General features: G+C 42.5%; 4 protein-coding genes across 4 annotated transcripts; 2 read left to right on the forward strand and 2 right to left on the reverse strand.

The window, feature by feature from the left end:
• Positions 1-3,127: 3,127 nt before the first annotated feature.
• Positions 3,128-6,533, forward strand: meiob (meiosis specific with OB-fold). The gene is made up of 14 exons (XM_057039195.1): positions 3,128-3,204; positions 3,432-3,537; positions 3,671-3,728; positions 3,830-3,961; positions 4,076-4,148; positions 4,257-4,452; positions 4,626-4,726; positions 4,864-4,916; positions 5,098-5,193; positions 5,351-5,443; positions 5,513-5,657; positions 5,725-5,911; positions 6,043-6,129; positions 6,208-6,533. Exons 2-14 carry the CDS (start codon positions 3,487-3,489, stop codon positions 6,316-6,318), a joined length of 1,383 nt encoding a protein of 460 aa, XP_056895175.1. The 5' UTR covers positions 3,128-3,204; positions 3,432-3,486; the 3' UTR covers positions 6,319-6,533.
• A 139-nt stretch (positions 6,534-6,672) lies between these two features.
• Positions 6,673-9,187, forward strand: mlst8 (MTOR associated protein, LST8 homolog (S. cerevisiae)). The gene is made up of 9 exons (XM_057037683.1): positions 6,673-6,730; positions 6,939-7,112; positions 7,358-7,409; positions 7,503-7,665; positions 7,740-7,815; positions 7,907-8,059; positions 8,133-8,257; positions 8,356-8,519; positions 8,664-9,187. The coding sequence occupies exons 1-9, from the start codon at positions 6,683-6,685 to the stop codon at positions 8,780-8,782; spliced, it is 1,074 nt and encodes a 357-aa protein (XP_056893663.1). The 5' UTR covers positions 6,673-6,682; the 3' UTR covers positions 8,783-9,187.
• bricd5 (BRICHOS domain containing 5) lies at positions 8,778-12,207 on the reverse strand. The gene is made up of 6 exons (XM_057037739.1): positions 12,068-12,207; positions 11,829-11,966; positions 11,605-11,754; positions 11,421-11,525; positions 10,061-10,211; positions 8,778-9,660 (listed from the first exon to the last, which is right to left on the reverse strand). The coding sequence occupies exons 1-6, from the start codon at positions 12,119-12,121 to the stop codon at positions 9,566-9,568; spliced, it is 693 nt and encodes a 230-aa protein (XP_056893719.1). The 5' UTR covers positions 12,122-12,207; the 3' UTR covers positions 8,778-9,565.
• Positions 12,208-12,603: 396 nt separating this feature from the next.
• On the reverse strand, positions 12,604-14,595 carry pgp (phosphoglycolate phosphatase). Its single transcript, XM_057037726.1, has 2 exons — positions 13,715-14,595; positions 12,604-13,456 (listed from the first exon to the last, which is right to left on the reverse strand). The coding sequence occupies exons 1-2, from the start codon at positions 14,334-14,336 to the stop codon at positions 13,131-13,133; spliced, it is 948 nt and encodes a 315-aa protein (XP_056893706.1). The 5' UTR covers positions 14,337-14,595; the 3' UTR covers positions 12,604-13,130.
• Positions 14,596-14,670: the final 75 nt, after the last annotated feature.

Genomic DNA, 14,670 nt, shown 5'->3' on the forward strand with positions numbered 1-14,670 from the left:
TGGGAGACAAATATAATTATAACGAATAAACTGTGGATATACAGTGGATTTCTGACTGGGAGCCTTAAATTGTCCTCAACAATTTTTCACATCCTTACAAAATGCTTCAGATGCTTTTCCATTAGAAATAGTGGAAAAGCAGACTGTCTGCATATGTGCAGGCCACACAGATGATGGTTTATGCAGAGCATCAGTTCCCCGCACCATAAATTCAGCACCCGAACAAAGCATCAGCGAGATCGTTCAACTATCAGCTCATAAATGCCACTTTAGCATGAAACTGTGTCTTGCTTCACACCGCTGTAAGAAGAAAATGCTGCAGGACAGAATGAGCTCATTGTTCAGTGGAACACGTGCGGCAAAAGACACGGAAGCTTCTGTTTCGTCCATCACTAAGTGACAATTAAATAAATATGTTTTTAAACTCATTCATTTTTTTCTTTTATTATTTTTGGGATCAGTGCCTGAGAAATATTTCAGTCCTTCTCAAAGGGTAAATACTGAAACAGTGGATATTTATGGCTTTAATGCAGCTGCAACATTCTCCTGTCAATTAATGATTAGATGACTTTTTTGTTTAGCTACTGACCTTAAAAAAGTGCAAAAAAAAAAAAGACTCACAACACAACATCTCTGCCTACTATTACACAGAAATATACCATTTTGAACCACTGTCTGCCCATTGCTATTCGCATTTTGTTCTCGCCCATGCGCCTAACTTCTTTTTGATTGACAGCTATCACTCAAAATGCTCTTATGGTCCTCATAATTGCAAGTAACCCAGTAAGCATAAATAACCAGATTGAGGGAAATTTAACTTTGGCTACAATTAACAGTAATGTCAATGACTCATAGTATAAAAACAGAAACTTCTGTATTATAAATTAATTGAATTTAAAAGTAAAACCATCAATCATCATAAAAATACTTGAATAGGATGTTTGGCATGTCTGGCTTACAGCTTCAACTAAAGTTTATTAAAATATACTGTATTAGTTGTCTTGTGTTAATAATACCAGGAAATGATGATGAATGGGGCTTTGGAACATTTTAGTTTTTATTCCAATGTTAGCTTTGGCCATCATGCACATTCAAACTCATGAGTCCAATAAGAGTCTTTTGTAGACATTCTCCTCTCTGCTCCATGGGTGGAGGATTTTGAATAAGGCCATGGTACAGTCAGATGTAAATATTTATTTATTTATTTACCTATTATTTTTCTTTTTTTCATGGGATGACATATTGATTTGGAATTTTAATGGTTTGATAAAAAACGGACATTTTACCCCTTTCTTTAACCTTCATTTCAAGTCCAAGTTACACCTCCTAGTGTAATTTGACCAGCAAAACATGATTAGCGGCATAGAGTCACGGTTCCTCCCATTACCTCAGTACATTGGCATAATGACAGTTTCTGAGATCATGCGTGCCTCTTATTTCTTTCTTTACAGTGGCGTGTTATTAGCATCATTTGACGTTTCCTCCACAGTGTGTGCCCCACATCCGCCTATTGGACATTTGCAGGGATTAGGAGACAGAGTGCATTGTTCGACCAGAGCCCAGCTGGATTCCGTGGCTGTGAGCAGAGGTGGTGGCACAGCAGTGCATTTCATAGTTAGTCACACAGGTGGCAGGAAAATTACAGTGTACACGTACTTACATTTTGGAAGTCTTCCACTTCTGGAGGCCTATAAAACCTGCATAAGCTCCTGCCAAGTCCTGCTAAAGCTATAGATGGATGGCGACACTCTGGCCATGCCAAGATATTGCTCACCAAGCACCATTCATACAGAACAATATATTATAATGAGTAAATTCAGTAAAGTAATGAGTGATTATATTAGATCCTTAGAGAATATCAGCTTTAGGCGCTGGTTTACTGACACCACTTATGTCATTCTGAACATTGTATTAATTGTGTGCCAGTGTGCATTTATACTTGCAGTATGTGCTCACATTGCATGTGAAAATAAGAAGCATGTGCATACAATGCATTTATACGCAAACCAAACTGGTCACTCTCATCAACTACTGTTAAAAAATACAGAAAATGAGGAAATTTGAAGACACCACAGCTGTTTCAGCTTTTTTTGTTTTTTTGGAAGTACGACATCTCTGGTCTGATAGACGAATAAATGACATTACATTTCTAAAATATTGCTATCTGATGATGGTTACTATATTGTGTGTTGACACTGGCTTTGTAACATGAAATTCCATCATCATTTCTGCTCGAGATGACTCATCTTAGCTAAACTGCGAAGATTAGTCCTGTGTGGACGAGGGCCAGAGCTGGCAGATCACTGTTGCGCCTTTTGATTCCTGCTGGGGCGTATAAGATGGTGTCACCTGTCTAATACAGCTTTGTATCGTCAAAATAAATGAGGAAACTGACAAATCCATATCAGCAAAACCATCTCAAAACAAATCCCGTGCCATGAATGACGACTTGGGTGGATTATCGGTGTAATAACAGAAACTCGGGGATGCAGGAATTGGTTTCACTGGGATTCCTGTTAAAGGGGAGTTTTTCCTTGCCACTGTTGCTTGTCTGGGGTCAGGCCCTGGGATTCTGGAAAGCGCCTTGAAACAATTTTGATTGTATAAGACGCTATATAAATAAAGATTGATTTGATTTGATTTGATTTGATGACTTGGATGGTGCACAAATATGATGCATGTACATGTGCCTTTAGAAGGGTAGACATGGTTCACTGATAGGTTACTGTCAGTGGATTCATCAATGATAAAAGATGTTCAGAATGTTCAGTGGCATTTCCTGCATGTTTACCTTTCTCTAATCACATCAAATACCCTAGAGAAACATTACCTTATGCTGCTTTAGATTGTTTAAAACGAATAGGAATCAAACTAGATTGTTGTGTTTGCGTTGCTTAGAAATTGTACGTCGAATGTGTTTGTGTTATCATACAGACTGGCCCTCTGTATGGTTTTAACTAACGTATTTGATATTCGGGATTACATATTTTACTCGTGTATAATTCGTTCTTTAAAGCGTTTGTAACTTAAAAAGACCTTGAGTTACTCTCCGACAATAACACTTTTGTTAATATTTGCAAAAAATTTCCTATATTCTTGAAAGCAACATATCCGACATGTCAGGTGACGAAATATGTCGCGTGTTTTGGTTTTGCCGCATAAATTGAGCAAAATAGTAAATACGCAGTCAGCAGTCTGGGACAGGTAAAATATTGGGAACAAAAAATATACTTGGTGTTGGTACAATATACATAGAACCTACAAATATGGTCAGTTGGCCAAACTATTAATGAATAGTAAAAAGAATTAGTCAAATTAACAGGCTTACGTCACCAGGCGGACGATTTAGCTAGCATCAAATTATTATCTCCCCGAGTATGTTTGCATGTAAAAATCGTCCATTTTGTTCTATTTGTCTTATTTCACTTCAGTTTAAAGGGTCTTGCCACTGTAATTAAAACTGGACTGAGTAGCTGAGTGTATACAATGGATGCTACGATTGCCATTTCTGAGCTACATCCTAACATCTCTCATCCAGTGAGTGAATCATTAAAACCATGTATAATATAATATAGCATTAATCGGCCTGCACTAGGGTCTTATGTTGTTAGCGTGAAAAAAATCAAACTATAAAAATTCGGTTGTGTAATATTTGTTTTTTTCCTCTCAGAAGGTGGTAGGGATAATCATTTGGAAAACTGATGTCAAAAGTTTCCCTGACAGAAAAAGTTAGTACTTTCTAAACGGCATTTCTCGTCCTGCAGCGCCCCCTGTTGGTAAAGGAGGCTGCAGCATTACAGTGTGACAACAACCTGCGTTTTCCCTGCAGATGTCGGTGTAGAGAGGTTCACATTTGGATTCACCGTCAGGGACTCTCATGACTTCTTTATCAATGTGACAGCCTGGGGAAATGAAGCATATATTATCGGGCTGTCCAGCAACTTCAGCATTGGACACTGTGGTGAGGACGTTATTTCATGGGGGGGGGGGGGGTCCCAAAATGATTGTGAAAATAGAAAATGGTATACTAAACTGATATGCAAAAGTCCTAATCAAGCATTTTTATTTGTCCAAGTCATAATTGAAAATCCATTAGTTTCCCACAAAGACCCAGAGAAAGGGGAAAAATTTTGCCCCATGACACCAAGGTAAGTTAACCCACCAGTATAGTAAATATTCCAGGGATATTGTGCTAAACCTATATGTAGATGAGCCAGAGAATTCATTTGCTGAACCGTCCATCTCTGTTACATCAGCATCTACAGGTTAATGATATCAGAGGCTCATTCCCAAGTGTATATGTGTGCTGACACGACAACCATCGATAGGCTGGTGCCACTGATCTACCGTCCAGTGAAGGATTCCAGAGATTTCTACTCTTTGGGAGACATTTTGGCCAATGGGCAGAGTCTTGATGGTACAATCATTAATATCCTGGCTGCAGTGAAGTCGGTAGGAATGGAAACCTTTACAGAGCTTTTCACCGTTTTAAAACTGAAATCTTTTATGCTTCTTGACCTTGTGGCATCAGTTTGGGTTGTTTTATAGACTGCTGTGTTTTTTCAGAATAATTTAATTTTTATTTTAATGGGCTTAAATGATAAAACAAAGGTTTTGTTTTTCAGATTGGAGAGTTGAAATATTTCACGACTTCAGACAGACGCAACGGCCACAGGCTGGAAGCGAAGCTGTTTGACGACAGTGTCTCGACCTTTCCTCTCGTCTGGTGCGTCACGCCCCAGAATTCCTTCGAGAATGAACATAATGATTAAAATATATCTGCCTCTCGGATCACTGCTGTGACTTTACACTAATCAGTTAATGGGTTCGGTTTTTCTAAGTCTGACCCCTGTTTGATCACAGCTGGGACAAAGAGGCCATTCTGCTCATTCAAAAAGTGATACCGAGGGAAACGGGTAGGTGAGCAGCTGCTGCTCATTCTCACCCATGAAGAGTAACTTTGTTGAACTGTTATTCCTGCCTGTCACATCCCATTACTACTCTGCACTTAGCAGACATTGAAGTAGATATCTGAGATACAAATGTTTGTGTTTAATACAACTTGTCCTCGCTGTAACATTTGCTTCTTCTCCAAAGTGCTCTTCATAGCTGATGCAAAGATTGGCTTTGACAGCTTTCGAAATGGTATGACAGCAACCGTTAACTCCAAAACCATTATCACCGTCAACCCTGGTGAGACGTCACAGCCACAAAATAAAATACGAGCTGAATAATGATCTGTTCTCTAATGTGAATGATGATGTGTGAATTCTGGGAGTCCACCCAAACGGCCTCCTTTCCAAAGTAAATGTCTTCCCGCTGTGAAGTCAGTTTACATTTGTCTCCTCAGACACCAGAGAGGCCGGTCTTTTGTTCAGCTACGCCAAAGAAGTTTCTGAGTCTGGATGTCTGGACCAGGATGAGTCACTAGAAGATGAAACTGGTGAGGAATTTTCTGCATCTAGTCCTGTTCTTGGGGCTCTGTTGAATGTGTTTCTGTTCTTGTGTGCAGTGGACTCCATCACCAATGTCTATACTATGAGACAGTTGAAGAAGAAGGCCCAAGAAAATCCAGAGACTTTCTTTGGCATCACTTACAGTTTTGTCTCCAAGCTGGACCTGGACTCCTCTCTGTCCAGAGTCATCAGGTCACGATGGTGAGTTCATCTTTTAGCGTCACCTTAGCTTAAAAACTCACCGACTCATTTTGGTCTCCTGTTTCAGCTCCAGATGTAAGTTTGTGGTTGGTGAGGATTTGCTGAGCTGCAGCAATGAGTTATGTCCAGGGAAGGGTCAGGTCTTCTCTGCCGTCACAGGCTTTGACCTGCTGGTGGACCTCACCGACCACACTGGCACCCTGCAGAGCTGCAGCCTCAGGAGCCCTGCTGCAGAAACGTTTCTTGGCTGCACGGTTAGCACTTCTTTACTGTTGCACAGTTTATTTATCTCCTAAAGAGCAAAGTTTTGCAGCGACTTATTCTTTATATTTTATGTTTTGTTTCTGTTATTAGTTGAACATTTTTGTCATCTTACATGTTTCAGACAGAGGAGTTCACCAGATTGACTGATGACCAACGAACTACAATGAAGTGGAAATTTCTTTTAGAGAGGTGCAAAGTTTACGTGAAGGTACAAGAATTTTCTTTGTCAAGAGGGGCAGCAGGGCAAGCAGCTCTTGTGTTCACATATTCTTTTATTGTCTCATAGATAATTCCTTCCACTAAGGTCAAGGCTGGTATCAGGGGGACGGTTCTGGCCTGCTCACTGGCTGACCCAGGGGAGGTGAAGCAGCACTTGCACGACCTGCAGCAGCTTTAAATGTGCCACACACTGACTGAGATTAAAGGACAGAGGTTTAGCAGTTTGTTGTCTCGTGGGCCTCATTGCTATGAGGAAAGATGCATTTTGTGAAAAAAAAAATGTATTACCTATGTTGTTACTAATTTATGTAATTTAATTAACTTAAAATATAAATATTAAAATGTACTGTGGGGTGTTTTGTTTTGCATTGTTCAATAAATTGTTAGGATCAATGAGTTTTGTGAGTTTATACTTAAAAGATAAGAATGTTTCAACAGAAAAAAGAAAGTTACCTGAAATGCTATTATAGACGGCCAATAGATGGCGGTAAAGCCTCAATAATGAGCCGGAACTTTGAATCGACGTTTTATGTTTCCAAGGGATGCATTACGGCGAGGTACTGGTATGCCGTCAACACGAACAACTGAAGGTAATCATAATAGACAACAGTTTTTTGTCTTTTCATTTCAATCGAAATATTCTGCGCCCAGATATAATAATATTGGTGCTAAATATAAGTTTGCAACAGAGTTTTCTACCTTTGCATGCATTAAGTTGTAGTTTGAAGTTTATTTTGAAGGTGCGATAGTAAATCCATCCCTTTTGATGATAAAATACTGTTTCTTTGTTATTTACAGTGTCATACATGCCTTGCCCAAGGGAGTGACAGCCACCAGCCAAATATGAATGTGAACCAGGGGACGGTGGGCAGCGACCCAGTTATTCTGGCTACAGCTGGATACGACCATACAGTCCGTTTTTGGCAGGCCCACAGCGGCATCTGCACACGGACAGTCCAGCACCAGGATTCGGTATCCTTACTGCAAATTACAAACAAACATTTATCTGTAATGATGCTGTGAATTTTATATAGTTGAATACTACAAATGCTGTAAACAAACTAGCTTCTGACATCTTGTTAGAGTGGTATAATACATATAGATTCAATAACGTATATTCTGTCAATATGAAGTGTTCTATCCAGTAGGCTAATGACTTGTGTACAGTAAAGATAATCACAATTTAAATAAAGTGCTTTCTTAACGTGTTCTTCTAGCAAGTAAATTCCCTTGAGGTAACACCTGACAGGAGTATGATTGCTGCTGCGGGTTAGTTATGAAGCTGCTTAAAGCCAAGTTTTCACATCAGTGTCATGTTTCAGCCAAATGTATCTTCTTACCTGCTGTATTTTACATTTTTAGGTTACCAACACATTCGCATGTATGACTTAAACTCTAATAACCCTAACCCTGTGATCAACTATGATGGCGTTAGCAAGAACATCACATCTGTGGGCTTCCATGAAGATGGACGCTGGATGTACACAGGTGGAGAAGACTGCTTGGCTCGTATATGGGACCTGAGGTACATCCAAGGAAGCAGGTTGTGGTCTTAGTTCTGGTTTATTTCCCTAAATGTAATGCTTTTTGCACACACAGGTCAAGAAATCTCCAGTGCCAGAAATTATTCCAGGTCAATGCTCCCATCAACTGTGTCTGCCTGCATCCCAACCAGGTACGACAGGATTGTAAATTTACAATTTAAGACAATTTCAATATAGTTTGCAATAAAATGCTTACTTATTAACATTATTGTGTGTGTTCAGGCAGAGCTGATTGTAGGAGACCAGAGTGGAGTGATTCACATCTGGGATCTGAAGACCGACCACAATGAACAGCTCATTCCAGAACCAGAGGTCTCGGTTAATGCAGTGCACATCGACCCAGATGCCAGCTACATGGCTGCAGTCAACAGCTCGGTGAGTCCCTAAGAGGTCTGAAAAGAGTTATTTAGTTAACATAATTTAACAAATGTGTTCCTTTATCTGCCAGGGAAACTGTTATGTCTGGAACATGGCCGGAGGCATTGGAGAAGAGGTGACTCAGCTGATTCCCAAGACCAAGATCCCTGCGCACAACCGCTACTCCCTCCGCTGCAAGTTCAGCCCTGATTCTACGTAAGTATTAGGAAGTAAAAGCCATTCACTGCAGGTGATTTTAAAAAATTACTGTTAAAATTAAAATTTCATTTTTTTTTTCATTACGTCATCGCCAGGCTGTTGGCTACCTGCTCTGCTGACCAGACCTGCAAGATCTGGAGGACGTCGAACTTCTCGCTCATGACGGAGCTGAGTATCAAGAGCAACAATCCTGGAGAGACATCTAGAGGCTGGATGTGGGACTGTGCTTTTTCTGGGGACTCTCAATATATTGTCACTGGTCAGTAAAAGCCAAAGCAAATCTGTTGTAAAAAGAATTGTGTTGCACTGGAATAATTGAAACATAATTCTTTGCTTTATTGATTTTGATTTCTTCAGTGTGAGCTATAGCAAATGTGAGATTTTGATGGTTTTCCTCCAACAGCCTCGTCCGACAACCTGGCTCGTCTGTGGTGTGTAGAGACCGGAGAGATCAAGAGGGAATACAGCGGCCATCAGAAGGCTGTGGTGTGTCTGGCTTTCAATGACAGTGTGCTGGGCTGAGGAAGAGCAGGAGGAAAGAGAGAATGCACAAAATAACGGACCCTTTGCAGAATGTAACACGAGGTATTTTATATGTTGATAAAGTGGAAGCTCGTGTTTGAACATGTCCATGGATCTCTGCTGGTGTGTAAAGGACTCTCCTGAATCACAGGCAAAATAATTCAAACATTAAAAGTTTATTTGTTCATTAATCTGATTAAAACCTTATAATATTAATTAGTTATGAGGTTTGTTTGATCTCTTTTCAACTCCAAGATCCCATTCAATGCTGTTTATGGAGCATACCAGATTTATTGTACAAAAAAATGCTGAACGAAACATGATAATGATTTCTTCTCACGTGCGTCTTGATTTGCGGGTAGCAATGTTGTACGAAATACACAGAGTTTTACTGAAAAGGCACAATAGTCTTTTATTACTTCAGCAGGTTTCAAAAGACAAGGTTACATAATGATACCACAGCGCTGGATTACAGGAAATGCACCTCGGTGCACGTACGAGAAAAGGAAATCTTTCTTCTGCAATCTGTGGAGCATGCCAGAGGGGAGGGAAATACACATGAAGAGTGTGTCGACTGGGCTTTGGCATCAACTCTGACAACCTGTCGCCGTCTCTTTTGTCTCCAGAAATGGACGAGGAAGAGTGACTGCTTTGCTGGTGTACTGGCACAACGAGACAGTCAAAGCTGGTTTTGTGTGTGTGTGTGTGTGTGTTTTGGGGAGCTGTAAAGAGACAACTTTGATTCCCTGATCTTTTTTGCTGGAAGGACAGCAACCAGACAGATCACTCTGGCAGGTAGTAGAAGCAAACGGACACACAGACGTTGCTGGGAAAGCAGATGTCGATGCAGAAGTAAACAAGCCTCTGTTTGCCGGGGCCTAAATGCAGACAGAAGAGATCACAGTCACATCAAAAACACCCACATTCAGAGCAATATTTATTCTTTTTTGGGGGGGGGGGGGGGGGTTATATATAATAAACTAGTTTGCCTCATTCATTTTGACTTGCAAAAGCTAAAAAATTCTGAAAATCAATTTAGAATTTAGACACAGTATGCAATCATAGTGCAGACTTGTTTTATAGGAGTGTACAACTAAATGAATACGGCAGTTTAACATACAATGCAGTTGTACAATTATTTCTAAAAAAAAGGAAAATATTCTGTTATCTTTGCAAACCTATGGCAAAAGACAATTTTCTTGCCTGAATAGTTTCCCTCTCAAAGACAATAAACATCATCCCGCACTTAACAAAAGATACATGGCATTGTTCTCTCACCCTCAACCTTCCTGGTCCAGTAGACAGGTCTGTCCTCACAAAGAGCCTGGAGAGGCTGTTCCAACGTGGAAACATCCACCTGACTGGAAGCCAGCACTCCCAGGAACTCTGTGTGCTTCTGGGTTTCATTACCAAACAGCTGGAAGTGAGTCTGCAGAAGACGACTGCACGGTTATTATCCCTGATAAAAAGAAAACTCAGAAATCGCTGAGTGTCGCTGAGATATCATATTCGATCCATGCTGAAGAAAATGGAACTCAGGCTGATCATTTTCAGTGGTCACACGGGGTTTGTTTAAGTGCATCAGATACACGTCTGATTGGCACTGATAGGGAACCACTTAAAGTGCCGTCATGCGCGGGCGGGTCACATAACCTGCCAATTCACCAACCAAGAGTAGCTTTGTGCTGCAGCACTGAGGAACAAACCACGTTCTATCCACGCAAGACCCGCCTGTCCTGTCGAAGATCAAATGACTGAAGTCGCCGTGAAAGTTTTTCAATACCAGGAAGCTGCCAAGCTGGGTCACAAAACACTTTTGACTCATTAAAATAGGCTATTGTGGCTAGCAAAAAAGATAAGTGGAAAAGCCCCGTCTCAGTTTACCTGTGGGCTCCCACATTGCAACCCTCTAAATCACAGACATGACCTTTCACCTCATATTGCTCTTATTGCCGTATCAAGCCTGGCCACAGACACACAGGCTCCTCCAGCACTGGTCAGTGCACAGGGGTGTGCTCTAGCCACACAGGAGTCCCCCAGGCTAAAGGGTCCTCACACAGAGCGGCCATTGTGCCTGCTCCTGAGCTTCTGCTCTGTAAGAAGATCCTGAGCAACCTGTGGGGGTGTGGATGGTGGGGGGGATCAGATGTGCTGAGGAATTCAAGTGAGGAGGCCAGAGAATGAGATTAGACCCGCTCTGAAGGCTCTGTGGACAAATGTCACACTTTTATCTCATGGTAAATGAGTCAAGGCCACAAATGCCAGTTAACACATCACTGACCCACTCCGGAATGATTTCCTATGGAATTAGGATTCCATGAAATTTCCATCTAGGGCGACATTTAATAGTATTTTTCACTATTGCAGTGACGTAAACTACATATTTCAAATATGTATGGAACCCGTGTATGTAAAGCTGTAGGTAGATACAGTACAAATGAGAAAACCCGGACATTAATGGACACAGACATTTCCAAATGATTCAATTATGCAATATGTCTACATAAGAACTATTTCCTATAGTCTCCAGGCATTGCTGGTGAATGTAGGGTATGTACAGCCCTCTCATTTATATCGCGATGAATGTATATTTTCCCAAGTATATTTTGTTTGTATGCCAGGTGTTGATGTCGGTTACCTGCACCGGCCGGTGGAGGAGGGAGCGCACGTTGCCATAGTCGGTCTCGTCCATCTGCTGCAGGAAGCAGCGGTCCTGTTCCTCAGGTTTGTAGCATATCAAACCCTGCAACATCACAGCTGATCAACAACCATCGCAGTCGGAGGGGCCGCACGACCCTCAAGTCAAATGGACTCAGACGCACGTGTTTGATGTCAAAAAGCACCGTGGATGTCCTGTTTGCCGGAGAGGTCAGAGAAAAGGTCACCAGGTCATTCTTCTGGTCCACGACAGCTGACTGGTTGATGTTGATGCCGTTGTGATCTGGAGCTGTGATGCGAATGATCTGGGAGGACTAACAGAAGCGCATGCTGGTCAACCCAAACGTCATGTGATGTACCAGCCGGTTGCCGAGTCGGATGCGTGTACCTTGGAGTGAAGCCGCGGTGCCCCAAAATGTCCCGTTAGGATGATGCCAGTGATGACCAAGAGCAGGGAGACTGAGAGGGAGAGCCAGAAGGCCTTGCGTGGGAGGTGCGCTGTCGAGGTGGCAGCCGGATCTCCATCCTGGAAAGATGTGTCCACACAAAAGACCCAGTGAAAATCTCTTAAAAGCGATTTAACCTCTGTTCTCATCGTTAATGAGTCTTCAGAGTTAACCTGTTTACCGTGCACTCTGATTCCCCCAAACGCTCGTCTGAATGTTTCCAGCACCTCACCATCCTGTGTCCTGTGACGGCTCCTCACTCAAGGCTTCTCGTTGGAGCTTTTGGCATGGATCTGTGGTCATGACCGGCGCTGACTGAGACTAGGGGTACACCTGGCCAGTTTCTCTTTGTCCCTGCAGACCTCCTCCTTCCACCCCCTCTTCCTCCACACACAGCCCCCCCACCCCCCTTCCCGAATAGCTCCATTTTCAACATTGTCCTCCTGTCACTCCCTTTTATCCCCCTCCACGGACTAATGTAGCTCTTTTGATAGAATCAATCTTCCACCCTTTTTTTTTTTTTTAAACACATGGGACGAATTGTCCACCTTCCCCAGCAAAGACAACGAACAAAAGGGCGAAGCGGGCGCAGTTCGGAAAGCTGCTCTCGTCAGGTGAGAAGTGATACACAGGGTTCCGACTGTTTGGGCATCCAGATGATGACAGCCCAAGGTGACTTTAAGCGTATTCCCTCAGTTGTATATGAGCAAATGCTGATTTAGTGAGGAAAACTGTTTTATTTTGAATATAATAACGGCTTTCAGACATGATGAACATTCAGGAAAAAAAAAAATCACTGCTGATCGTAAATATCTCTGTATAACTGTCGCCGTGGCAACATGTCAACACAGGAAATAATTGCACCATCCTGTGCCATTGTTAGCACTTTCTTTTCTGCTGAGGAGCAAAATGTAATACAATGTAAAACACAGAAAGCACAAGTCAGACATTTTGCAACATATACACTCTGTTCTCTCTTGACACATTGTTTGTTCTTATTTCTCCCTGTTTGATTTTAAACTTGCATAAGAAGTGATTGCACACATTCCTTTCTCAAATAAGAGCTTTCATGTGCGTGGCTTTAACAATTAAACAATACTGAAAATATCTATTCTGGTTATTCATAAAATATCAAATTATATTAGCAGCCTTTATGACTCTGATGAAGATGATTTTAATTATAACTGTAATGCAAAATATTCCCTTTTAAATAGTCATTGGCTCTTGGCAAAGGACGGGTGGAGTCAACCCTGCAAGGCTGGCAGAATGTCAGCGATGCTTTCCACGTAGTAATCAGGCACCATCCCCTGCCTCTCCGTGCAGCCGCTCTTCTGATGTTCCTCAGCATCAGCCAGGGTGCTGACACCCGTGAGGGTGAGGAGGGTCTTCAGGCCACAGTTGGAGCCCAGCATGATGTCTGTGTCCAGCCGGTCTCCTACCATCAGGCAGCGGCCAGGCTCGACACCAAACTGGGAAGCCACGCAGTGGAACATGTAGTTGCTGGGTTTGCCTACCGTGTGGGCACGGCGCTGAGCTGCTGTCTCTACAGCCTGCAGGAGGCATCCTGTACCTGGGAGCAGGGTGTGTACACGTTCATAAATGAACATATACACTTAGGATAGCTGAAATCTATTTTTATGTATAAGAAGTATATGTATAGTATATTCTGAAATGGCTTGAATATATTTTAGTATAGTCTTATTCAATATCCCATTGAAATGAGTAATTCCTTCAAAACAATGTTACAATAACAGGTCGCCTGGTCACTTTTTCCAGAAATTTGACAGAAGATTGAGTGTTAAAATCAGTGAGGTGAGTTTACACTAACCTGGTACCGCTTTGCCTTCCTCCAAGGGCAGTCTGGTGTCTCTGTTTGTCCCCACAAACAGGCACTCTTGCTGGGTCAGGTACTGTAAAGCCCTGTTCAGTTTCATATAGCTGAAATGCTCATCAAAACCGACCACCACCGCTTTCACCTCGGGATCCAGAGGCACGTTGGCCCAGTCGTTCTGCTTCCCGGTGATCAGGTCGGGTCCCACCCCGGTCTGCTGGATCCCCACCGCCTCCAGCTCTTGCTTCATGGCGTTGCTCCCTATAAGGTACACTTTGCCCTCCAGCTTGCAGACCGTCTTCAGGTACATGGCGCAGCAGTACGCTGTCCCGAAAACTTCTTGTTCGCTTGCATCGAAGCCCATGGATGACATTTTATCGGCGTACATCTTCCTCGTCTTGGTGCTGTTGTTGGTGACAAAGAAGACCCTTTTCCCGTTTTCTTTAAGCAGGTTTATGACCTGAGGCGCACCGGGGATGGCCTGGTCCCCCCGCCAGATGACCCCGTCACAGTCAAACAGGACGCTGTCCACCGAGTCCAGAAGCTGTTTTATCAGCGGTCCGTTCAGCCGGACGCATTTGGAGCCGACCTTCATAGAAGAGCTCATCTGCGCTGTCATGTTTCACTTAGCTAGCTACTAATAATGTAGAGCCCTAGTCCGGCTGACTTCTCTGAAAAGCCACGGTCGTTGGTATGTACCGTTACACTCCGAGGTTGGGACAAAACTAAAAGAGCGGTTCCGTTTTTGTGGCAACGGTGGGTCACACACCGTTCGCTTTAAAAACAAACACTTCTGTGATCGACTGGTTAAAAATATCCCATCTTCTATTGAGTGTTCCATAAATATAGGTTACTTCCGCACCGGCTTAAAGTGACTACTACTTCCGGTATATCTTAGCCCCGCCCCTCACTCGGCTAGCGTCACAAAAGTTGGACTCAGACTAATAAAATGG

The sequence above is a fragment of the Takifugu flavidus genome, chromosome 1 (assembly GCF_003711565.1).
Source record: "Takifugu flavidus isolate HTHZ2018 chromosome 1, ASM371156v2, whole genome shotgun sequence".
NCBI classification, from domain to species: Eukaryota; Metazoa; Chordata; class Actinopteri; order Tetraodontiformes; family Tetraodontidae; genus Takifugu; species Takifugu flavidus.

Coding starts and splice junctions, on each gene's coding strand:
- meiob (XM_057039195.1), top strand. CDS start 3,487: ATGGATGCTACGATTGCCATTTCTGAGCTACATCCTAACATCTCTCAT. Junction 3,729..3,829: donor AAGTTTCCCTGACAGAAAAA/GTTAGTACTTTC, acceptor TTTTCCCTGCAG/ATGTCGGTGTAGAGAGGTTC. Junction 4,453..4,625: donor TCCTGGCTGCAGTGAAGTCG/GTAGGAATGGAA, acceptor TTTGTTTTTCAG/ATTGGAGAGTTGAAATATTT.
- mlst8 (XM_057037683.1), top strand. CDS start 6,683: ATGCATTACGGCGAGGTACTGGTATGCCGTCAACACGAACAACTGAAG. Junction 7,816..7,906: donor TCTGCCTGCATCCCAACCAG/GTACGACAGGAT, acceptor GTGTGTGTTCAG/GCAGAGCTGATTGTAGGAGA. Junction 8,060..8,132: donor TGGCTGCAGTCAACAGCTCG/GTGAGTCCCTAA, acceptor TTTATCTGCCAG/GGAAACTGTTATGTCTGGAA.
- bricd5 (XM_057037739.1), bottom strand. CDS start 12,121: ATGGTGAGGTGCTGGAAACATTCAGACGAGCGTTTGGGGGAATCAGAG. Junction 11,967..12,067: donor TGGGGGAATCAGAGTGCACG/GTAAACAGGTTA, acceptor ACATCTTTCCAG/GATGGAGATCCGGCTGCCAC. Junction 11,755..11,828: donor CACCGCGGCTTCACTCCAAG/GTACACGCATCC, acceptor CGCTTCTGTTAG/TCCTCCCAGATCATTCGCAT.
- pgp (XM_057037726.1), bottom strand. CDS start 14,336: ATGACAGCGCAGATGAGCTCTTCTATGAAGGTCGGCTCCAAATGCGTC. Junction 13,457..13,714: donor GGAAGGCAAAGCGGTACCAG/GTTAGTGTAAAC, acceptor CCCTGCTCCCAG/GTACAGGATGCCTCCTGCAG.